At 44.5% G+C, this 25,924-nt stretch overlaps 1 protein-coding gene across 11 annotated transcripts in view; it reads right to left on the bottom strand.

Moving 5' to 3' along the window:
* ST3GAL4 (ST3 beta-galactoside alpha-2,3-sialyltransferase 4) overlaps positions 1-25,924 on the bottom strand; it is a 178,858-nt gene that overhangs the window by 58,000 nt on the left and 94,934 nt on the right. For 4 of the 11 annotated variants that reach the window (XM_048512013.1, XM_048512018.1, XM_048512019.1 and 1 more), the window contains 4 exons: positions 20,026-20,149; positions 15,897-15,984; positions 15,272-15,342; positions 7,018-7,112 (listed from right to left, as the gene is read on the bottom strand). The exons of 1 other annotated variant lie outside the window; for it this stretch is intronic. In XM_048512013.1, coding sequence (XP_048367970.1) covers positions 7,018-7,053 — 36 coding nt within the window. In that variant the 5' untranslated portion in view covers positions 7,054-7,112; positions 15,272-15,342; positions 15,897-15,984; positions 20,026-20,149. Of the gene's footprint in view, positions 1-7,017; positions 7,113-9,400; positions 9,494-15,271; positions 15,343-15,896; positions 15,985-20,025; positions 20,150-25,924 lie in introns of those variants that run through there. 6 more of the 11 variants (XM_048512016.1, XM_048512021.1, XM_048512015.1 and 3 more) reach the window with 6 other exon arrangements.

Below are 25,924 nucleotides of genomic sequence, written 5' to 3'. Positions count from 1 at the left end.
TTATTTTGAATGTTTGAATGATGTTCTTGTCATAGCCATTGGCGGGTTGCGCATGGGGGATGATCCGCTGGTAGGGGGAGCTGGGGGAGCTCCCCTGTTTAGCACACCTCATTAGGAGGTGGGGCTGGAGCAAGCTCTCAGTAGGAATGCCCTGCGGGGGGCTAAGAAGCTTGCGCCCCTAGTGTGAGTTGGAGGGGGCCTCCAATCATGGGCACTTCGCAGGTCTGGTCTTTGTCTCACTCCAATCTTTTGCTTGGTTTATTCCTCCAGCAGCTGGGCTGAGGAATTGGTTTGCTCTGGGGGACAGCACTAATGCTGCCCAGATGCTTGGAACACCCCCCATGCTGCGCCATCTAGTTTATCCTATGCTTTCTGTGAATAAAGTTCTTTGGCTATGGCCAGTTTTCTTATCCACTTAAATTGTGTTGGTGTGTTATTTCGGAAAGGGTAGCTGAGCGGGAAGGGCCATACATCTACCTGCAAAGAAAAAATTGTCCCATCAACCAAACATACTTGACAAAAACTATTCTGCCCCAATCATAATTTATGGGTATCAGAAGTGGCTGAATATGTTAACAGCCATTTTGCAAGAAATTTCTACTTGGCAACCACATGATAGAAACAATGAAAGACGTTTTCAATCCATTCAGAGTTTTTTAATTGCTTTTTCTTTCTCTGTGGTTCCCCGCAGTTCTTCAAAGTCTATGCTACAGGTGGATTCACTCATTCATACTTCCATACACCCATGTACTGGCAGAGTGGGAATTTGCACCTGGGTCTTGCAAATCCTAGGCCAACACTGTAACCACTACACCATACTGGTTTAAAAGAGTGCTGGCCACATAGGACATCACAGAGGGCGGTTCTTCTTGCTTGTCGGTCACTCTTAAATTTGGCTTAGCCAAGTCTCTCCTGCATACTTATTTGGAAGGCTTTTATAATATTCCTAGCATTGCCAAAATCAAATGGAGGCAGAGAGGGAGACCCATGCACTCATACCCACCCTCCCTCCCTGTGCGTTTTTTTAAACCCATAAGGCTGTCATGTGCACCAACTAGTGTTACTGTCCTGCAGCAATAGGCTGTCCATATTAAAGGCTACAGATAACCACTGCAGATTACTTCCTCATTTGACTAGTGTAAGGTTGTGATTTAGTTAGAGTTGTTGGTTCGGCCTTGGAGGAGATTCCTCCGGCGCGTTGGGCTGCTTGCCCAGCGGCAGGTGTTATCACTTGCTTAACCTTGCTTTCTGTCTGTGTGAAACTTCTGGTGGTTTATGGGAATGATTCATTGTTTATCTCCAGTTCCTGGTGGGAAGAGAGGCCCGTAAAAGCGGCTGCCCGACAAGGGTGGGGTTAGATTCTGCATTGCCTGTAGAGTCGATCATGAAAGCCAGCTCATTAAAGAACTATTAAGGTTACTTTTGGAATGGACCTTGCTGATTCCTTACAACTAGTGAATAAAGATTTTTTTTCTCTCATTAAGAAACACACACTCACTGTTAGATCAAAATAGCATTTATTTACACAGGTGACCATGTGATTAACTTAAGGAAAATGTGTACAGCAAAATGTTTATCTTAATACACATAGGACTGCTTCAATATTTATCAGCGATGTCAGCTTCCCTTGCATAGGGTGTGTACTCATACAGAAAAGAATATGAAATTATACGTTTACTCAACAAGTTAACTGATATGAAAATTATAGATAAACACTAAATCTGGCTCAGATGAAGTAATAGAGGAAATCCTGACCTGAAGGCAAAAAAAAAGGTTCTGTAATTGACGTGACCAAGAAGTTTACATAGGACTTCCGGCAGATCAGAGAGCTGAACTGTATGAGGAAATAAAGTCAGGCCAGGAACAAGAGGTGTGGGAACAAAGGTCTCTGGATTCAAAGGTGAATCGGGTGACCGGGTTTTGTTTTGTACAAATGACCCCTCCAAAAAAGGGAGACATAACATAACATAACATTGGTTCATTCAACCAATGAATGTTTGCAATTCCAGTCTCTTCTAGCAAAATGTCTGAGAAAACTCACTGAACTTTTAGAAACAACAATGAAAACACACTGAGTGTCAATATTGTTGAGTGTTAACTGAGAGAAGTAGGAAGTCTTGCCCCAAAATATTTTCTCATCCACAGCAGAAGATGTAGAAGGCATGGACATTTCTCTCCCAAGAATTTTTGTACAGGTGTTTAACACAAGGTATGCAAACAGACCCAGCGTGGTATAGTAGTTAAGAGTGGTGGTGGAGAATTGGGTTTGTTTTCCCCCCCCTCCTCCACATGAAGCCTGTTGGGTGACCTTGGGCTAGTTATAGTTCTCTTAGAACTCTTTCACCTCCACCTACCTCACAAGGTGTCCATTGTGAGTTGAGGAATGAAAGTAGTTTGTACTTTGAGACTCCATAAGGTAAAGAAAAGCAGAGTATAACACAAAACTCTTCTTATAATCTGGAGAATCAAGTTTGTTTCGCCTTCCTACACATGAAGCCTGTTGGGTAACCTTGGGCTAGTGACAGTTCTCTCAGAACTCTCTCAGCCCCACCTACTATGGGGTGTAAAAAACAACTGTATAAAAAGAAGTGTGTTTTTTTATCCCCCCCCCCTTCTGGAGAACCAGGTTTGCTTGACCGTTCCTACCCATGAAGCCTGCTGGGTGAACTGAGACCAGTCTCAGAGCTCTCCCAGCCCCACCTACATCCCAAGTTGTCTGTTATGGGAAGAGGAAGCGAAGGAGCTTGTAAGTCACTTTGAGATTCCTTAAAGGCAGATAAACGCTGAGTTTAAAAAAACAACTCTGTTCTTGACTGTCACTGTCACGCAGGCTGCTGAAGCAGCACAGGAGGTGACCCACTTGGGGCAGCGATTGGCTAGAGCAGGTCTGGCAGATGAGCGAATGTGCCACTGCTGCACCATAACGTCAGGAGTTCGCTGTGTGCCCTCCTGAGCCTCTTGTGTCTTGGCAGCTGCCCAACAATTGCCAACACCACCAGCCTGCAGGACCTCTTTGATTTTATTCCTGAGCGGCACCAAAAACATTGTGAGTGATGTTGATGATAATGACAGTCACTTACTTCAACTCTCCTCATTACTATGAACAGAATGTCAATGCAGAACCAGGCAGCCTGTTACAGTGACATTGTTCTCACTGACATCATTGTCTTCATTAACTGATCAGTCGCTCTAAGTCAACAAAACTGACCAGCTGACCACTCAGCAAACATCCAGAATTTTTCATAACGTCACAAGAAAATGAGCATCAGGTTTTGCACACGGGGCCAGTCCAGAGTGTATTCGGGGTATTACTCATTATGGGAGTCAGTTTCTCAGCTTAGCATTTCCTTCTGCAATCTAACTCATTTCTTGCTGCTACGTTGGCATCAAGTTTCACTTCTTTGAAATGTTGATGGGGCTTAATTTCCAGTAATTGGCAGCTTTCAGTTTTTTAATAGAAGAAGAAGAGTTTGGATTCATATCTCCCCTTTCTCTCCTGTCAGGAGATTCAAAGGGGCTTACAATCTCCTTGCCCTTCCCCGCCCCATCAACAAACACCCTGTGAGGTGGGTGGGGCTGAGAGAACTCCAAAGAACTCTGACTTGCCCAAGGTCACCCAGCTGGCGTGTGTGGGAGTGCACAGGCTAATCTAGTTCCCCAGATAAGCCTCCACAGCTCAAGTGGCAGAGCGGGGAATCAAACCCGGTTCTCCAGATTAGAGTGTACCCGCTCTTAACCACTATACCACTGCTGCTCATAGCAAGTCACACTTACAAGGAGTCCCATGGCACAGAGTGATAAGCTGCAGTACTGTAGTCAAGGCTGTGTTAATGACTTGAGTCTGGCAACCCAAAACACCAAGAGCAGATTCTTCAATAGAAACTAGGAAACAATGCCACCATACACTTCAGGTTGGTTTCTGTGCTTTGGTTTCATTCCTCTACAGACAGAAGTTTATGCATGTACGGCTGAGATATTCATTTGCTCATCCCTGCAAAGGGCTGTAGAGCCTTGGAAGAGGAAGTACAGAACCGGGCTGGGGATTCAGATGATTTGTCGCACAGGCTTTCTGTGTTATTTACTATTTCATCCTGGGCAGCACACCATTCCTTGACCCATGACATATGGAGGGGAGGTGCTAACGTACACAAACATCCAGGCTTTATAAAATGTATTTACCCTAAAGCTTAAGTCAACAAAGACATGGCAAAAAAATATATCTGGAAGGCTTTATAGAATATGCTAATAAAAAAAAAACCTAGCCCAAAACAGAATTAATCAGTTTATGCCTACAGCTCATTTTTACAGACCATTCAATTTGGCTGATTTACAGACCATTCAATTTGGCTGATTTACTGCACTGCCTTAATTAAAGCACTTTGTATTCTTTTTTTAAAAAAATGTTGTGTGCCGTTTTGTGAAGAGGCACGTCTCAAGATCAACAAGAGATGAGTTAGTACCTACTAATTCTGCTTAAAAGGACACTGAAAAATTGACCTTGAATGCCTGTTACATAGTAGGAAATTGGCAGAGAACAGATTCAGGGCAGCACCAAAATCCATTCTCCAATTCAATGAGCTTGTGCGACAAGCAGCAGGTGACCAAACACACTGACACCTGCTTTCAATACCCAGTTGCACAATTGGCCTCGTTACTTGTATGTAAGCACGAGATGCGTACTTGAGAGTCCTGTGTTGGGATTCTGAGAATCCTTTTAATGATGCGGGAAATCATCAAGCGCATTGGCAAAACTAGTGCATTCCCTTTTCACGCTTGTACGTATGACTTCAATGGCCATTGCTGCTTTAAATCAACAAGAAGTACCCATAACCCATACTATATACTACATGGACAAACCATACTATATACTATATGGACAAAATCTGGGGTGGAGGGACCATCCCGAACAAGCCTCCAAGAGGGAGTTTTAGTGTTCTTCATGCTTGGCTCTCCTTCTATAGCTACGGCCCCAATTCCTCCTTCCCATTTTTTCTTCAGTTTTTCTAACATTTTCTAAATAATTTGAAGAGCTATATACCAGGAGATTTATAAACTCTAAACATATAGGCTATTCTTATCTGTTCAACATTCAGCTGATGATAAGACCTTTCAGCTGAGAAACAACTATCATGTTGGCGATAGTAGAGGTAACCTGGGAGAACCAGAATGGTGTAGTGGTGCTAGCAGGAAGTCTCTTTGGCACTTCTAGACAGCAGGACATCACAATTCCCATCAGCCCCTGACAATTGGCCATGCTGGCAGGGGCTGATGGGAATTGTAGTCCATAACATCTGGAGTGCCAAAGGTTCGCCACCACTGTAGTAGTTCAGAGCGGTGAATCCCATTCTGAAGAAGTGGGGTAGATTTCCTACTCCTCCACATGAGTAGCAGATTCTGATTCTCTACATTAAGCCTCCTGGAAGACCTTAAACCAGTCATAGTTCTGTAATGCTTTGAAAACCTCAAAGGGGTTACCATAAGCCTGGTGAGCGAGTTCTTCTGCACTTCCAGATGTTATGGACTTTACTACCTGCAGATCAGTTCCTTCCAGCATGGCCAATTGGCCATGCTGGAAGGGGCTGATGGGAATTGTAGTCCATAACATCTGGAGTGCCAAAGGTTCGCCACCACTGCCATAAGTCAACTGTGACTTGACAGTACTTTCCGTCACTAAAGGTAATTTAAGGATATTTCACCTGGGCAGGAGACATTAGAAATGTATTGATGTCATTTCTTTCACAAAGCTCAAGGCAACACACATTAAAATTGCCAGGCACTTTCCCCCCAAGGCATTGAACACGTCCGCAGTTGCAAACACTGGCTGGACTTCAAGGCCATGAGGGACATTCCATGGTCAAAAACAATAGTGGGGTCAGCGGACAGGTGAGATACTGAAGTCTTAGCTAGACATCACGATAGATCAGATGTCAAACCTCCGTGTCTTTTCCTTCTTTTCCTCATAGCATGGAACACATGACTCAATATTAAAGTTATGGGCAGCACAATGTCCTACTTTGACCTCATGCTGCAAGCCTGAGGTGACGCACAGCTCTCAAATATTACCTAGACCTTTACAAGGAACAGGAAAGAAAGAACAAGGAGTGGTCTCTCACTTCTGTAACATCTACTTGTGCTCTCAACACACACAGATTTCTCTGATAAAATCTTTTCTCCAGCAAGGAAGGTGACAGCTTTGAGTACAATCACAATGAGAAGTATGTGAGGCTTTCTCTCTAGATCTGTTTATATGCACCAGATTTGAGCAACAGCGCCCATCACTACAGATGTGTCTGGAGAACACACTGACAACTGGTTGTGGTGGGTTTTCCGGGCTGTGTGGCCAAGGTCTGGTAGACCTTGTTCCTAACGTTTTGCCTGCATCTGTGGCTGGCATCTTCAGAGGTGTATCACAGAGAAAAAATGCGCTCAACCACACCTCTGCATAGCAAGTTCCACCCCAACACTTACTGATTGGTTCCCCACCCTGGGACATGGACAATATATACCCCACTAAACTTTCCCTTCTCACTAGATGCAGTGTGAAAATGTTAGGAAAAAGATCTACCAGACCATGGCCACACAGCCCGGAAAACCCACCACAACCAGTTGAATCCGGCCATGAAAGCCTTCGATACTACACTGACAACTGCCTGCAATACGGACCTAAGAATGCCCTAGGATAATGAGAACTCCTGGCAGTGACAAATTGATATAACTCACTTAGTTGGGGTTACTGGTGGTTCCTTTGGAGAGACAAGTCAATAGTCAGCTTCAAAACTGCAGCTGCCCACCAACAACATATTAAAGGAACCAGCCTTTAGCGCAGAATCTATGGTATTCTGCCCCTCCCTGATTTCCAGTGTCCGCGTACAGGTGAGGTTACCACTTCTATTGTCTAGCAAGAAGCTGGCCTGAGGGCTTTTTGCTTTACCTTGATGTGGGGGATGTTATTTCTCAAATGATGCCCTGAGAAGCAATAGCCAAAAGCGACCACCTGAAAAATAGATGGCTTCTTACCTCGAGAACACTGTGGTTTTCATCCGCCTCTTCCATGATTTCAAACGTTTCCCCGGATTCTAAACTACACCAGCAGAATGGGAAGGTGGCAGCTCCTGTTTGATCAATTAGGCTTTTTAAATTATTGTTTTCTAGCATACCCAAATGAGCTTTCCCACCACCACCATTTAAGGTCGTAAAAAGAATCAACATTTGACAGGCTTACTCAGATTATGATGTGGCCAGTGGTGGGATTCAGCTGGTTCGCACCACTTTGGCAGAACCAGTTGTTAAAATGGTGTTTGTAAACAACCAGTTGTTAAATTATTTCAATCCCATCACCGGAACCGGTTGTTAAATTATTTGAATCCCACCACTGGATGTGGCCGTGTCACCTGTGACAGACCTATATAAACCAAGAAGGAAGAACAGAATGGACAAATAAGGAAGTGCCATTTAAAGGTTTATGTTAGAGGAGATGCTGGAGATTTGTACATTTCTTCAGCAGCCATTAAGGCAGACAGAAAAAGAGAACTGGAGCAGCGCTGTGGCACAGGAGGAAGAAAATTGAAAATTTTCTCTTCCCCGGCAGTTTGGTCCTGATCCACCCCCCCCGCCCCCCCAGCCAATGCTGCTATTACTAGAAATGTTAAGAAATGGGAGCTCCAATAGTGCATGTCCAAATTCTTCTCTAGCTTTGCTCAAAGTCCATTTCCCTGCCTCTAACTCATTCTGCACAAATGCACCTGCATTTAACCTACTATTTATCTGATTCTGTAGATTAATTGAGCACACCTGTCTTCTAAATCTTGAAATCGCTTTTGTAAGCATGCAAAAACAGTCACATGAATAATAGGAAGCTTATACCAAGGTCACCAGACGTCCCGCTTTTGGCGGGACAGTCACACTTTTGAGCAATTTGTCCCGCGTCCCGTGGTTTTTTTTTTTAATTCTCTTCCCATTTTGTTGTTATTGCACACACTGCCTTCTGGGGTGCTCCCTTTTTCCTCCCTGTCACAGGGCGGGAAACAGGGGAGCGCCCCAGAAGGCAGTGTGGCAGCCCTCCCGAAAGACGGCAAGAATCGCATTGTTTGGGGGGCGCTCCCCAGTTTCCCGCCCTGTGACAGGGTGGGAAACAGGGAAGCGCCCCAGAAGGCAGTGCGGCAGCCTCCAGTGTTAAAAAGGTGAAAATCTGGTCACCTCAGCTTATACGGCTCTGGGTACAGGAGGCATTCACCAGGCCTAAACCAGTTTAGAACTCATGGGGCCTCCTTTCCCAAAAAGAAGTCTCCAGCACTCTTACAAGATTACATTTCATGAGAATATCTTGTGCGTCACCATGACAGATTGATCTGGTTTGTACGGAGGATGGATCTAATTGCAAACTATGCAAGAAAGTTCTGCTGCTAGATAATGATGACAATTTATCTCTCAAATGCTGTGCATATTCAATTGCAGCCTTAAGTCTGCATGAGCTTTCAGGAATACAGTAAAATGCATCTTTGGTCACGGGTCAATCACCCCAAAACAGGGATTTTTTAAAAATGTGGTGACAGAGACCTTTTTGTAAGTCATAAATCACTAGCATTATTGTATTACCACTTCATCTCCTCCTGTGTTTGTCCCTAACTGGAACATAGCAATGATTAGCAATATAATACTTTGGAAAATGGGAGATCTATTCCTGGCTATGACAGCTTACAGAAATTAACAGGTCAATCTTTCGTGAACATATATACCCTTATGCTACTGACTAGTTTGCTGGGGCAAATGTGGGATTTTCCCAACCATACCTGCAAAGCAGGACAACACCCTACATTTATTCCTCAGAAACGAGAAAATAACATCAAGGCCCTGTTGCCTTCAAATTGTTTGGTAATCATGAGTTTGGGAGGGCAAACTGGAAGCCCATAGGCCCAGTCCAGTCCCAAAGTATTTTTTTCCCAGAAGCCCTACCAAACTCTAAATCAAAATTCACTCACTAGTAAGGAAACAGGTTTCAAATTATAAGGTGAGCTAGTTTGGCATGTTCTCTTTTGGATTTCATTCACAATGCCACTGTCGCGCCTGAGCTCAGGTGCAAAATAACTGCTAAATCTTAACAGCTAGTTGTTGTTGCTGCTATTATTACCACCAACTATGGAGGCTTGTAGCAAAGTACACTTCTCCACTCCAGAACAGAGAATAGGCTGGCCCTCAGACAAAACCAAGCTGGGTCATCTGATTCTAGCACAGAAATCCCCTGACAATTTCCCTCATATCCATAAATGTGCCATTCATTGTCCCTTGATTTGCAAAGCTCCTGTTCAGTCTTTTTCTTCCACAAAATCACCATCATCTTCCTAACCGGACATCTCCCAAACACCTCAGTGGGCCACCTCCGCGCACAGAGCGAGGTTCTTACCTTACCGGAAACTTCCCCTGCTGCGCTACTGCTTTTGATCTGCAAACAGGTGTGCTCACAGCCTGGCTGGATACCTGGCACTCTCCTGTGTTTTGCCAGCGTTGCCTTGTTTACAGCTGCAGCCTTTATACTGGGAGTCATCGGCTGGGGGAAAATTTCACAGCTGAGGGACTCCAGGCACAAAGATTCGCAGCAGCACTGCAAGAAAAAACTGTTTGCAGACACGGTCGCTGCCAAAATGTGTGCAACGGCCAGAGGTATGCTAGTACCTGTAGTATCTTCATCAGAGATCTGGGGATGCAGCGAACCACCAGACTTAAAAGTTTAACCGATTAACTGGTGTGGCTGGATTACGAAAGCTGCAGGTAGAATCAGCCAAGAGCAACAACAACAAAAAAAGCCACTACAGGAAATTCTTGAAGAGCTTCAACTTCCAGGAAGACCACAAAGACCTGATTACACCTCTCTTTCCCTCACAGCAGATTTGGTGAGCTTAAAAGGGGATTTTTCCTTCTAGTGGTGTGCAAAACCATCAGAGCACGGGCCACTGGGGATTTCATTCTCAATCCCCCCTATCACTCTGCATCCAAAATTAAAACTTGGTGGGGGGTTTTCAGTCACAAAATACAAACAACAGAACACAAATTTCAGCAGAAGTCAAATACCAGAAAAGGATTTCCCCCAGCACTGACCACCTTTGAACCTGTATATTGCCAAAGGCCTTTTGCTTCTGATGTGTAATCAGGTGTATAAAACTATGTTCGTAATTTTGATTCAAAAATATTCTTAAAGAGGCTTCTCTTCTCAAAAGGATTTTTATTTTGAATTTCATCTCCAGACAATTAGTTCTCACAATCACCCGAAGGCCATCTTCACTGAGATTTAAGATGCACTCATGAATTTAAAGTCGATCAATCCGTGCGCTAATCAATCAGTCAAATCATCAATTTTGAAAAGGAATTAGTTGATCGACACCCCCGCGCAACCCAAAGAGTATGCAGCAGCTAGCAAAGCAACCATCACCACCATGTGGCACAAAAGGAAAAAGGAGGAGTTTGCACTGGGAGCTCATAAAGTGTATTTGCCCACAGAGTTTATCAGTGTTTATCCAAGTGTTATTGTCAATATGCTTTGAAGTTAGTTGGAGTTGACATTTATTGTGCCTGAATAACCACATAGTTTTGTATAACCACCGTGGCTATGTTGCTCTGCCATGGTTCTTGTATTAATCTTTAAAGCAGGAGTGTCAAACATGAAGTCCAGGGGGTGCATGGGGCCCATTGAGAGGGCTTATCAGGCCCATGTGCCACCCCAGGCAACCCCTCCTCAACCCAAATCTGGTCTGGTGAGCCCACTGCAGGCTTACCAGTCTGAGTACTTCACCACCACGCTGCGGACTTGCCAGTCCAGGAAGCTCACCAGCCAAGGTAGCAGTCCCTCTGACCAGCTCTCGGCCTGACCAAGTCATATTTATGTCATCTCCATCCCTTAATAAATTAGTTCAACCCTCCTACTTTGTTCCTATTGTTGATATTATTGTCTAAGTTGTGATTAATACACACAAGGTTGGAATGTTCATCTGTATTTATTATATTTTCCATCATTAGAAATAACATAATATATTCAAAGTTTGTTTTACAGCATTTGGTTGTTCTGTATATTTTATTATATGCTGCAACCATCTTATTTTTGTATTGGACAAAAAGGAAAAATGTCAAAAACTGGAATATATCAGGGTAGAGAAAGAAATTAGTTATAGAAGGCTAACATACAGTTTATAAGCACAACGGGGTGAGAAAGAGCGTGCTGTAAAAAATGTCATTCAAATGAAAAAGGACCTCGGCTCAGCATGGGGTTTACATTCAGACAGTCCATTTTCTGACATCTCCAGTTAAAGGATCTCATATAGTGGAGAAAAAAACATACTGAGCCAGAGAAACTGGACAGCCATTGCCACAGTAGGCAACACTAAGCTCAACTGGAGATGTGAAGGCCTTTTAGAAGATGCCCAAAAGCACTGGCAGGGTGAGGAATCGTGCTGATGCAAGCTGGCGCTAGCTACATTGGCCCATTCACCCTCACTTTGGATTGGGGCATAAAGAATTATCACATATATGTTATGAAGTTCATTGGGGTCTAGGAGTATCTATCTCTGTAGTAATAGTAGTAGTAGAAGAAGAAGAAGAAAAGGAGGAGGAGGAGGAGGAGGAGGAGGAGGAGGAGGAGGAGGAGGAGGAGGAGGAGGAGGAGGAGGAGGAGAAGGAGAAGGAGAAGGAGAAGGAGAAGGAGAAGGAGAAGGAGAAGGAGAAGGAGAAGGATTTATACTCTGTCTTTCTCTCCTGTAAGAAGTCTCAAAAGTGGCTAACAAACTCCTTCCCTTCTCCTCACAACAGACACCTGGTGAGGTAAGTGGGGCTGAGAGGGTTCTGAGAGAACTGTGACTAGTCCAAGGTCACCCAGCAGGATCCACACGAAGGAGTGGCAAAACAAATCCAGTCACCAAATAAGAGTCTGTTTTTCATGCAAAGGAGTGGGGAACCAAACCAGTTCTCCAGAATACAGTCCACAGCTCTTAACCACTACACCCTGCTGGCTTAGCGGCAATGTCTGTTCCAAAGGGAAAAGGAAATTTCCCAGAAGTATGAAATCCAATTAACTTTTAAAATATGAACCTGGATTTTGTTTTTTAAAAAAACATTTCCTACTTTTCAATTCAGTTTCTGAGGACACTTAAAACCTGAAACCTTAGCCTTCATTTTTAAATGCCAACCAATACTGACTTGCAGTACACTACATCTTGGGATCCTCACCACCACACCTTTGTCATTCTAAAGCAAACAGTGTTAACAGTTGAGAATGCAGTAAAAAAAATCTCACACCGAGAGAACGTATACTCAAGTTTTGCGAAAGTTTTGAGTTGAGGATTTGTAAAATTAGTTTAACCTGTGTTTGCCACCAGCCTGAAGCTATCAAAATGCCCGAAAGCACCATAGAAAGGACATGAAATGAGAATTCTACATCAAAGAGCAGCCTTCTGTCCCAAATAAACCAGAATAATAAAAAGAAACCCATATAATTCCCTTTCCATGGCTATCTCCAACCAGACAAGAAAATGATTGGGGGAGGGTTCCACCAACAGTATGCACTTTCTGTCATTTGCTGTGAAACGGTTTTTGGATTAGTTGACAGAGTTTGTGTCAAATGCATTTTCAAGAGATGAGCAGACACCAGTTAACAGCCGTCGAGGAAAGTGCCGGCCCTTTCTCCACAGGTGGATTTTACAGCAGATGACACCCCAGAGCAAGCCCAATAAACCAAGAATACAACAGCTGGCCAAAAAAAGCCAAGAAAGACAACTCAAAGCAACGATATTCATTTAAGAACCATGCCAAGACCAATGTTCTCATTCAAAATATAAGACGATAAAGCCAAGTTCAAATTTAAAACTGAAGCTGGCAAGGACATTTAGACCTTCATTTGGCCATCCTTTATTGCCATCTAAACACTCAGAAAAACGAGTTCTTTTATAACGATTGCAATATGCTGTGTGGAATCCACTTCTGGGCCCTGTAACAGGGCTGCCTTCAGATTTTGAAGGGCCGTGGTCAAGATGCTCTTCCAATGCCGCCCCAGCATCACCACCACCTTGTTCTCTTCTGGTCAACGGATCTCCACACTGTTTCCCTCACAAACAAATACGCACCTCCTCACCACGGCAACCTCCACTGACCTTGAATGCTTCAAATATCAGAAAGAAAATAGCTCTCTTATTATATAATCTCTGGAACAAGTGCCAGCAGGAATGAAGAGGGCCAAAGATGCTCTATTTCCTCCCATGTTTCTCTGACAAGAATGTGGGAGGTTGTCACAGCGGCTTCTACAGCAGCCTCCCATTTTCCTTGAAGAAGGAACGTAAACCCAACACTTTTCGCACTTTTCTCAGCCCAACTGGTACTGTGCGTGCGTAAAGTGCCATCAAGTCACAGCTGACTTGTGACAGCTTGTGACAACGTCTTGGGCTTTCAAAGCAAGAGACGTTCAAAAGTGCATGCCTCTGCGTAGGCTGAGAGGTTCTGAGAGAACGGTGACTGGGCCGAGACCACCCAGCAAGCTTCATGTGCAGAACGGAACTTGACTCTCCAGATCAGAGTCCCCTGCTCTCATTGGTATCTCTTAAATAATGAAACCGAACAGCAGCAGCAGAAAAACAAACAGGTGCAGAAGAAGAGTTGCTTTTTATAACCCACTTTTCTCTACCTTTGAGACTTGAAGCGACTTACAATCACCTCCCTTTCCCTCCCCAACAACACACACCTTGTGAAGTAGGTGAGGTTGAGAGAGTTCAAAGAGCACTGTGACTAGCCCAAGGTCACCCAGCAGGATTCAGGAGGAGAAGTGGGGAATCAAGACTGGTTTTCCAAATTAGAATCTGCCCCTCTTTACCACTATATCACGCTGGCTCTCCATATTAAATCATATTTTAAAAATTACTTCCAATGTAAATCTAAAGGTATCTTTTCTAAAAGTTTAAGCATAAGCAGGACAGGATTTAACATTGGAATATTAGTGGATGAAGTGTGGATCAGGAAGACCCTTGTTCAAATTTCACCTCTGCCCTGAGCAAGCCCTTCTGTCTCAGCCTCAGCCTTCTATCTACAATGCCGGGTCAATATTACTGACCTAATTAATGGGGCTGTTGTAAGGAATGCAACAAGATAGGGTACACAAGGCCCTTCCAATGCTATGGAAACAAAAAAAGCAATATGTGAAATCAGGTAGTTTCCATAGGCTCGGCAGCTAATCTTTTTGCAAGGATATTTTGAAGCACACTGTGAGATAGCCAGGAACTGGCTATACCACAAATAGCCAGGTCTTCCCACTGAAGATGGAGGAGATTATAAACAGCAGTATTCACTCTGAAGCCCAAAAGGAGCCGTGTTCACAACTACCCTGATTCAAGAGCCATGTTTACTTGCAATCTCTGACATGAGGAAGAGGAGAAGAAGAAGAGTTTGGATTTATATCCCCCCTTTCTCTTCTGCAAGGAGAGTCAAAGGGGTTTACAATCTCCTTTCCCTTCCCCCCTCACAACAAACACCCTGTGAGATGGGTGGGGCTGAGAGAGCTCTGAAGAACTGTGACTAGCCCAAGGTCACCCAGCTGGCATATGTTGGAGTGCACAAGCTAATCTGGTTCCCCAGATAAGCCTCCACAGCTCAAGTAGCAGACCAGGGAAACAAACCCGGTTCCCCAGATTAGAGGGCACCTGCTCTTAACCACTATACCACGCTGGCTCTTAGGAGACTTGTAGCTGAACTGTTCTTCTGACTGTGGTTGTTTCAAACTGGAAACCACCTCCAGTAACAAGCCACACTGGAGAAGGCCTTGCCCAGCTTCTTAAAACATGGGGCCAGTGGGGGATAGAAGAAAGAGGACAGAGAAAGCTGTTTTATTTTATAGGCTTATCAAAACTGAACATTTGGAAATTTAGCAAAATTAAGGCTGGTGCTTCTCTGTTGCCACAGAATCCTTCAGAGCCCAGGAAAGAGCTGTTGTGATGACCTCCGGAAGAAGATATTTAGGAGAACGAAGCTAAACATTACCGCGCCAGTCTTAACCTACGACTATCCAGATCTAGAGGTTAACCATGAAAAGATGTGTTTCATGATATGCCAGTCCACCGTGCAATGGCATAGCACCTGCTCAACTGCTCACAGACCACAGAGGCCAAGTGAAGAAAGACAGAAATGAGTTGGAGGAAAGAAAAATCACATTGCACCCAAGATTCACTTAATCAGCCACTGTACACCTTTGCATGCTCCCTAGCATTGGGGAATCCCATAATGCCATGTAGCACGATGTGTTACTTACAGTCCTTCCCTTTTGTCCCCAAACAGACTCAGCAGGACCTTCACAGGATGAGGATCTACAGTCCCATTATCCTGAAGAATTGGGGGGGGGGGGGAAAGCAAACAGGTTAGCAAGAAGTTTCAAAAAAATGTAGAGTTGAGGGTTCTGCAATACAGCTCCTGTTCAGGATTAGGTCAAAATCTATCCTTTGAGAGAATACTGGGTGGCGTGATCAGGGCCTACCTCCGGGCAGAAGAAGAAGAAGAGTTTGGATTTATACTCCGCCTTTCTCAGCCACAAGGAGTCTCAAAAAGGCTTATGAACTCCTTCCCTTCCCCTCCCTACCACAGACACCTTGTGAGGTAGGTGAGGCTGAGAGAGCTCTGAGAAAACTGTGACTTGTCCAAGGTCAGCTAGCAGACTTCATGTGGAGGAGAGGGGAAACAAACCTGGTTTGCCAGATAAGAGTCCACCACTCAAGTGTAGGAGTGGGGAATCAAAACCGGTTCTCCAGATTAGAGATCTGCTCTTAACCACTACAGCACACTGGCACATAGTCCTACACGTGAACGCAGCTTCTTTTTTGGGGGGAGAGGAAGCGCAAGTGTTACTGAGCTTCCTCATCCCACATTGGCACAGAACTTACTTGAAGGAAGTGCTCCAGGTGTTGAGACCGCATATGCGACTTCCTGAATGGGGAAGATGTCAATTTCAGCTTTGGATATTCTAAGCCACTATGTGAAAAGAGAAAAATAGCTTTATTATTCCACCTAAAAAAAGTCCAATATACTGCTCTCAGGTTATTTGACCAGCCTCAGCTCTTTGGGAGTTAAATGGAAAACAAATATATCATGTGGACAACAGCAGCATGACTGAGACATCTCACATCCTCACACACACTGAAAGGGCTTGTGTGCCTCCCCGTGTGTAAGAAGTCCCAGCACTCATTGTGTATATTTTTTCCCCATGTCTGCTCTTCGATAACTATCGTTTACTATGGTTCCATTGTGTAGCTGGCTGCAGCCACTGGATAAATGACTTCTTTGTACGGGAAGCAGGACTGTTTCTGTCTAGATAAGGATCTCTGAGTGACTGTGATCATAACTAGCCGTAATTTTACCTGGCTCTGGAGGAAGAACGGTTGTTTCTTTTACACCCCATTTCACTCTACCTTTCAGGAGTCTCATAGCAGCTATCGCCTTCCCTTCCTCTCCCCACAACAAACTACCTTGTGAGGTAGGCAGGACCGAGAAAGTTCTGAGAGAACTGTGAGTAGCCCAAGGTCCTCCAGCAGGCTCCATGTGGAAGTGAGGGGAACCAAACCGAATTCGCCGGATTCGGGTCAGCCACTCTCAGCCACTATACCATGCTGCAAGGAAGTTCAGAGAGCCTGACCTTTTGCTATATTTTGGCTCTCACAGTTCCGGAGAAGGAAGGTAGTTGCTGGCGGTTGAAATTGCTGTTGCCGAATTAGTCTGACAGAATGTGGGTTTTTGGGAACACCTCCCTGAATTTCCACAGGACCTCCTGACTCCTATGCCCATCATCCTCTTTTTTTTTTGTTACCCCAACTCCTTCCCATTTTTCAACTTGTTTTTGGAACTTAGAAAACACACTCAGTTGGTTTAATTTGTCACAAGAGGAGATGGTATACATCGGTGAATCTCATCCTCCTGAGTAACCTCTAACCAGCTTTCTACCCTGCTGTCTTCCAAGCTACCTGGAGCTTCAATGGCCTCAGAATGGGCCAAGAAGGAGCTGTATTGTGCTACCAGCTTCCTTCCTCTGACCGACAGGGTCTTTCCAGCACAGAACCATTCAGGGTTCTCCTCCTTGCCTTCAGCTCACTGCCTCCTTTAAAGGGAAGTTGCTCCGCCCTCTTTTCCCATCACCCAATAAGGTCTCTGCTGGCCTCCTAACTCCTTGTGCACTTTCCCCAATACACCTGGCTTCCTTTCAAGATTCCTTACCTATGCCCTAGTGCCTAGTCGAGCCCTCCTTGCCTCCCTCAGACCAACCTTGTTATTTCTTTCCCCGTCAGTCTTTCCTGCTGTGGAAGAGGCTGTCCCTACCCCCAGACACCTGCCTGATCTCCTAAGTCAGTGTTTGGCTCAGGAGGCAGGAGAAATTGGCCATGCCTCCTTGGGCTAGCTTCCTGGAGCGTCAGCTCTCTCCTCCTGCCTGACGTTTCTACTATGGATCGCCATTGCTTCCTCAAGTCGGCTACAGTCCCAACAAAGGAAGGGAGAGGGTCTGCGGAGGAGGACCAGGGGAGTCAACTGCTGATCCAGGCACAATCCAGGAAGAGGTGAGCTGTGATGCCAGCATGGGCAGAGGGGTCAAGAACACCCAAGTCATCCGGGGCACCAGGCATCTCCAGACAACACCTGCTTGCAATGCTTTCTTGTCCAACATTACAATATGTCATGTTTCTTCTACAAAAATAGCCAATGACTCACACTTGTGGGAGCCTGTGCAACTTTTTAAGAGCATGGAGTTCAGAAAGCTTGTGTTTTTGTAAGAGATCTCTCTCCCTCGCTTTCATGTACACACACACACACACACAGAGAGAGTCAACCTTTCAAAAAGGCTAGGAAAGTCATAAGCTTGTTTGATTCATTCTACAAATACCCAACCCAATGTGGATTAGGTAAGTAGGACATTCCGTGCATTTTTAACCTAAAAGTACCACAATGCAACAGCCTCCTCCTATGCGGCATCATTTCTACCTGAGCCCAAAAACTCTCTACAGGAAGCATGGCAATTCAGGCACAAGAGCAGGTAATAAACAGCAAACCACCAAGTATACAAGAACCAGTTTTCAGAGAACACCTCACTATTGTACTCACAAGATTAATGGGACACTCGGCCTTCTGGTACTGCTTGGCATGTATCAGCCAACTAGTGGACACTATGGTGGCCAAACATAAGTGCTCAACAGTTATAGCTAATCCTGAGGGAATATACTACCATGATCACTTTAGCAGACATTATAGCACAGTGGACCCACTCTTCAACATGAGTTTTGCACACTCCATTCTCATCCTGCTGTCCATAAATAAATCCACAAAGCTGGAAGGACATCTCCTTAGCCCATACAAAGTGACATAAAATCATTCTCAAATACTGAATGCTATGAAAGTATTCTCTATAGTTTAAAATAAATCCACAAAACTGCAGACACAGTAGAAGAATATCCCAGGCCTCCAACAGACCAGGTCAATACAGTTAGACAAACAGTGTCTAGCAGAATCATCCATGTGGAGGAACTGATTAACCTGCATAAAAACAAACACTAACTAGTGGAAGTTAGGGGCTTAAGGGTTTTTCGATTCAGGCCTTAACTAGAGCCAGAGCTTACTCTATTAATCCCATCTATTATACACACAAAAATCAGTTTACTTCTGGAATGTGATTTCTTCCGTTTCTTAAGATCTTCACTCCCATTTTTTCCCTTGACTGGCAGGCAACATGGACAAGAGATGAAGTCCAGACCTTTAATTGTGGTGGCATCCTATGATCATGAAACACATCTATTCTCCTACTGGCAGCCAGCGTGGTGTAGTGGTTAAGAGCAGGTGGATTCTAATCTGGAGAACTGGGTTTGATTCCCCACTCCTCCACCTGAGTGGAAGACTTATTTGGTGAACCAGATGTGTTTCCGCACTCCTACATTCCTGCTGGGTGGCCTTCGGCTAGTCACAGTTCCCTCAGAACTCTCTTAGCCCCACTTAACTCACAAGGTGTCTGTTGTGAGGAGAGGAAGGGAAAGGAGCTTGTAAGCCACCTTGAGCCTCCTTACAGGCAAGAAAGCTGGCGTATAAATCCAATTCTTCTTCTAAAAAGTCACCTTTATTTGCAAACTCTTGCCACCTGGCTAACTAAAGAAATTGCTGCCATTTCCTTGTCTAGTTAATTGGATACATTTATTTTAATCTTTCTGTTTCATGTTGGTGTGGGGGGGGCAGATATGGGTGGGGGGAATCGTACTGCATCACCTTGAACACAATTATGCCTCGAGAAAGGTGATCCATTAATAATAAGAGGCAATAAATCTACCCAGCAAGGAACATGGATGGATGTCCACTGCAGCAGGTAAAAAGGAACAAGAATGAGTTGCTGAACGTCAGTGCTGGGTGATCGAAACAGAGCCGCTTCTCCAGCTGACATCTCAGTCCCAGAGGTGGGATCCAGCAGGTTCTCACAGGTTCCCGAGAGTAGGTTACTAATTATTTGTGTGTGCCGAGAGGGGGTTACTAATTGGTGATTTTGCCACGTGATTTTTGCCTTAGTTACACCCCTCCTCTCAGCAGTAGCGCACAGAACTTGAAGCAGTCTAGCAGGAGGTGCACCGGCGTGCGTGGCAGCCTGCGCCTGCATGCATTCGTTTCCCGCCCAAGGACCAGTGCAGCAGCTCCATGCTTGCCACAGCCCCGCCCAGGAATGCCCCACCCCCGAATGCTTGGCCACGCCCTCATCATGCCCTGCCCAACCCCATTGACACTACACTACAGTTTGAATCCCACCACCATGGGAACCTGTTACTAAAATTTTTGGATCCCACCACTGCTCAGTCCCATCCATCCCTACCAAGTTCTATGCCTACAGGAATCGTAAAACGTTTCTCTCTTCCATTTCGTTCTGTTTTCCTAAAAGAAACTACACCCAGATGCCGTCAGAATACATGTAGCAAAACAGACCAGATGGTACCACCCAGTTGTCATAGCCAAGAAACACGTTTCATGTCAAGTGCCGCAGACACACACTCAACTTACCAATCCTTGCAAGCTAAGCAGCACAGGGATGTCAAGCAGCTGGAGGGCTTCTGGTTTCGGCTTCCAGCAGGACTAGTGGGAAGCTCTGCACAAGATTAAACACTCTGTGTGCCTGGTTCTCCATCTGTAACATAGATCCAGTAACAACATTAAACATTGCAAAGAAAGGAGGCTTCTGGACTTCATTAGCTTAACTATAAAGGTGCCTCTGAGCTGTTTAAGAAGAGGCCACATTCTCACATCATCAAACCGTTATCACAATCACTAAGCTGTACAGGAGGGAGAAACATCAACATTTGTTACAAGGTGGAAGGAGATGCCCGACGAAAGGGACCAGCCAGCTACAGTTAATTTATTTTCTTTCTTTCTTTCTTTCTTTCTTTCTTTCTTTCTTTCTTTCTTTCTTTCTTTCTTTCTTTCTTTCCTAATGCTGCTTCTGTTGTTTCAACAACAGCCTGATGTTCTGAAATTATCCCAGTGAAGGGATAATCTCCTCCCCACAAAAAGGGGATGTGCTATTGAAGACTCCAACTTAATGTCTCCTTGTTCATCTCCCTCAAAGGTCTAGAAGTCAGGCCAAGCAACAAGGTGTTTCAACTACCATTGAAACAGCTTCTTTTCCCCACAACTAAGCCCCCAAGTAGCTTTCTTATCATCTATTTATGCAATTATTGCCTTAAAACCTCGTGAAGAAACTATGGCGGTTTCTGCACATTCAGGCTTGATGCCGATGCAAGCCCTGGGGTCGAACGGCCCCACAGGCTGCACGGCTGGCGGAGCACACTTCGCACAGCTGCGCAACCCCCTGAACACCTGCCTACCTTTTCCCTGCATTTCCTTGCTCTGAGGAGGGAAGGGGACACGCCTCTGTCCAGAGCGACGGCTGAAGCAACGGAGGCAAGGAGGCATGTCCCCTTTCCTCCTCAGAGCGACAAAAGGCAGGGAAAAGGTAGGAGGCTGTTCGGGAGTGCCACGGGAATATGCCAGCTTCCACCCACTGCTGTTCACTTGGCAACTGGTGGCAACCGGCGTATTCAAAAAAACTCGCCCCCCAAGCGAGTTTCAGAAGCGGCATCTTCGCACCACTTCAGGGGAGCCAGGACAGCACTGCTGCGCCTCCTGTGTGAACAGTGCCCCAGGGACTGTTTTTTCCCCATCCCTGGAGCGCTGTTGTTTCCCCATGCGGAAACCACCTACAAGATGATCCCAGGATCGTCACAAGATTGTGGTAGCAGATAACACCAGGGGAGGCCAATAAAGATACATGTAGATCTGCTGAACCCTTTGACACAACCCTTTGACACAACTGCCACCTTGACGCATGCCTTTGTATGAGCTTTTTTTTTTACAGGACACCTGGTACAAAATAAGCCAAAAGGATGACTTCGTGGTTGGTACTGGAGGTTGGTAAGACCTGATAATCATTGAGAACATGTTCTATTTGTTTCTGATTCAGCACAAGTCCCAGCCAATCAGATGTCATTTTTCCCTCAGGTCTTTCCAAGCCCTACACAAAGTAAAAGAGTTCCCCATGCTTCCCTAAATTATGTACTATGTCATTTAAATACAATTGAATAATACATTTGTACCAAGTGGTTGATGATAATCTCTGGACTCATGGACCAGAACACCAAAAGCCAGACACAGATTGGGACTGCAGACTGCACATTTCCTTCATATCTCCCTCCAGGGCTAGAGATTTATTTATTTTTAATGAGAGTTCAATGTTTTGGGAAGGGACTTGGGATATCCGCGACAGGGAAAAATCATGACCTACTTCCTGTCACTGTTTTGGGGCAGGGTGAACAGTTGTTCATCTGTTTAAGCTATTTATTAGACACTTTTCCAAAAACAAACTCCAAAGTAGCTTACAGCAAAGAGGGATTTAAAAAAATTAAAATATAATAAAGCCACTAAAAGAACGAGTACACCACAATAAATTAAAGTCAGTCAGGGAAAGTCAAGCAGCAGCATACAACCATTGCAGAAACCACTTAAACCAACAGAAGGCTAAATAAATAAATGAGAACTATTTAGTAGCATTAAAAAAAATAAGCCTCCATTAAAACAAACTCAACAGCTGTCAATAAAACTATCCAAAGAGGTGGCAGGATACTAGAGACACGGAAGAAATGAAAACAATGCATGAGCATTTTTTCCCAAAAAAGGTCTTCACCTGGTGTCTCAGACTTAAAAGGCTATACTTATCTATTGTAATTTAAACCTGCTTTCTTTAACTAAAGAATGAAGCAAGTTTACAATGGAAACACAATCAATAATAGCATAAAATATCAACATCAGATAAGAACCTGAAATTCTTACGAGTTCTCTGGGCTCAACGTCCTATACAGTTCATCGAGAAAATATATGCTGAATAGTTAGTTTTCTACTGCCTCTGAAAAAAATCAATAAGATGGAAGCCTTTTGTGACAGCTCAGGTAGACTGTTCCACCAGGTAGGAGCTGCCACAGAAAGAAAAGCTCCACAACACAGATCTAATTTAATGGCAAGATGAGAAATTTTGCAATGAATAGTCAGTTGTGTGGATCAACCTTAGCAAAGAACATCAGAAAGGAGGTCCAGTAGATGTGGCTCCTAGAACAACTAGTACAAGGTGCACCATGGAGGCAGCCTTCCATAACTGAGGCACTACCACAGAAAAGACCCTGTGCTGGTTCACCATGCTACACCTTTTTCAATATAAAGCATGCTACACCTTTTTCAATATAAAGATGAGACGAAATTTGAGAATTCATCCACCATTTCCTGGACCATCTTTGTCTAGAACAGGGGTCTGCAACTTGCGGCTCTCCAGATGTTCATGGACTACAATTTTCATCAGCCCCTGCCAGCATGGCCAATTGGCCATGCTGGCAGGGGCTGATGGGAATTGTAGTCCATGAACATCTGGAGAGCCACAGGTTGCAGACCCATGGTCTAGAATAGTCCTGCGGCTCTTTCCAGATAAATTCAGGAACTACAATTCCCATCAGCCTCTGTCAGCATGGCCAATTGGCCATGCTGGTAGGGGCTGATGGGAATTGTAGTTCCTGAACATCTGGAGAGCCGCAGGTTCCCTACCCCTGGTCTAGAATGTTCCGTTTGGGTCCCAGTGCCTTGGGGACAGAACCAGGTAGGCACCAAGACACAAGCAAAACATTCCAGAACAAAGACAGTTCAGGAAATGGTAGGTGAATCTCAAATCTCCTGTCATCTTTATGTTGAAAAAGGTATAGACGGGGATTCAAGCACCACTCACACTTAGTGGGTCTGTACAGGAAAAAAACAGCCCGTCTGGCACTCTGGTCCCAGGCTATTCAGGATATGAATCAACAATTTGATCTCTGCCCAGAAATGAATATGGAATGTATAAAGGTTCCTTCAGAACTAACAAACAGTAGCTCATACCAGCTCTCAACCTCCTTGCTACTGCATTCTCCCTAATCTGGAGTTTCCAAAAACATTTCAGACACAGTCCAAAGTACAGCACAGTCCACTACTCTGGTCTGCTTTCAAAGGCCTGGATAACAGTAATCCCAATTTCTGCTTCTTAGGCCCCTTCCGTACATGCACAATAATGCACTTTCAGTGTACTTTGAAGCTGGATTTTACTGTGCAGAATAGCAACATCCGGATTGGAAGCGGATTGAAAATGAATTATTCTGCATGTACAGGTGGAGCCTTAGAGAAAGGGCAAAGAGCCAAGAGACTTGAACCTCCACATATGGGGTACAGATGAAGCAGCACTCCCCCCACATCTGCAAACCTGGCCCTTTGGAGGGGGGAACAGTCACCCACAAAATCAGACTGACTCTTTCATTCCCAAGGGTCTACTTTACCAATAAATTCCTCCTCAGCTTGTTCCCTTAAGAGCTACTGTCCTACACAGCATATTTCACCCTCACACCTAATGAATCATCCAGCTATTTTGACAGGGGAAAAAATTTCTCTGAGGCCTCAGGGAGGGGGAAAATGACACAGCTTGCTTCATTCAGAAATGGCTTTGGCAGTTTTAGTTAAGCCCCATAGGCTCACTGAATCAGAAGACACTACGCCCCGTACAATATCAGAAACACCCTTTGGCTGTTATCGTCACATAACAAACAGAGGTTTTCACCTCGTCCTGGATGCTTTTCTTTATTTTTTTAAAAAAAGGTTTTCCAACACAGTGCAGGCAACAAGCGACTGCTCTCCCATAAGGCAGAAACAGAACTGAGGATCGATGGGTAACTCCTGTTGGATACAAGTAAAGTTTTAATTTCTGCCATCCAGATCAATGGTGGGAATTATCCAGAAAAGGTGTCCTCCAAACTCAGAGGAAGAATGTGTGGCACCAATCAATTCTTGGTTTTGCTTGTGTTTGCTTTGTTTAGAGATTAACAGTAACCGTCCCATCCTATAGCCAGACCTTATCAGAGTCCTGACCTTGGAGGAACATCACAGCCTGAAAACACTTTTGCTTTTAGGAAAATTGTTAGAGGGAGAGGGTGCACAGCAAAGGATGTAAGATTTTGTTGAGTATAAACCTGTTAGATTCAGCAAAGAAACTCTGGAGTGTATCAATTTGATACTCTGATGCAACAAATCAATTTCGGTGAACCTGAGTCTAATTACTGGCAGGAGGTCGGCAGGCACGACAAAATCCAAACTCCTCCTCTTCTTCTATGCTATTTTCCACCGCAGGATTACAGTAGAATTATATATTAATCTCCCATTTCCTGGACCTCTTTTGTTCTAGAATGCTCCACTTGAGTCCTAATGCCTACCTAGGTCTGTTCCCAAGGCTCCAGGACCCAAGTAGAGCGTTCTAGAACAAAGAAGGTCCAGTAAATGGCGGATTAATATACAATCTACTGTTATTCTACTGTTTGTAATTCCACTGTTTGGTGGAAAAGAGAATAGCATAGTGCAGCGATTAGAGTGAAAGTCTAATCACCAGTCGCACACATACAGTGTAACCTACTTCACAGGGTTGTGATTATTAAATGGAAAGAGGAGAGCTACTTTGGGTCCCCATTGGGGAGAAAACTGAGGTGTAAATGTTGTAAATAAATGACTAAAAAAAAGTGAAAATACCATAAATAGTAAGCCATGGAGTGGGACAGGGGAGAAAACTCAAGAATTGCCCAGTGTGTATGGAGGATTATTAGCGCAAAAGGAAAAAGTATGATTGGAGGAGAGAGAGTTTACCAGATATCATCTGTATTAAGAGGTGTTTTCCCTTTTGCAGGAAGAGTGAAATGTCCTATGCGACAGAACATTTACTTCTTACAAATACGATCCTTATCGTAACACTTCACTGAAAATGCTTCATACCTCCACAGTCTCTCTGAAACCAAAGCCCTCAAGTGGTGGCAATCAGAAAGACAAAGAAGGCCTGTTGATAGAATGTCATGGGACAAACCATCTGCTGTTCCTCAGGGCAAGTTCGTACTCTCACATGCTATTTTTCACCTTTTCACCTTTACCTTGAAAATAAGGTATTCTTTCCTAGTGAAGAAAAACTGACAAGGGCAATTAGGGAGGGAAATGATCCACTGAAGGAACACAGATTTAGCCAAGACTCACAGACAGACATTTTTCCTTCTCAAACTACCACATGTAAAACATAGGGAAGAATTACACTGACCAGTTTTAACCCTCACAAGTCTTCTCTCAAATACATGACAAAGCTCCAGGGGTAAGGCTGGCAAGTCTCCAGCTATGGTGGGAGTCTTCCCACTGGCAACCCCATCAGCCAATGGGGAAAAATAAACCCTTCTAAAATTGCTGTGGTTTTACCAAAGAATTGGTAGTGATTCCCAGAGTGGAATGACATCACTGCCAGGTTTTCCTAGGAACTGAGACAACACCGTCACGCTGACAGCAACCCCAGGCGGACAACCGAATGCAAGGGACC

This window comes from Sphaerodactylus townsendi, linkage group LG12, assembly GCF_021028975.2.
Source record: "Sphaerodactylus townsendi isolate TG3544 linkage group LG12, MPM_Stown_v2.3, whole genome shotgun sequence".
In the NCBI taxonomy this organism is placed as follows: domain Eukaryota; kingdom Metazoa; phylum Chordata; class Lepidosauria; order Squamata; family Sphaerodactylidae; genus Sphaerodactylus; species Sphaerodactylus townsendi.
Note: the sequence above shows the minus strand (reverse complement) of the source record. Positions and strands in the feature narration are given on the sequence as shown.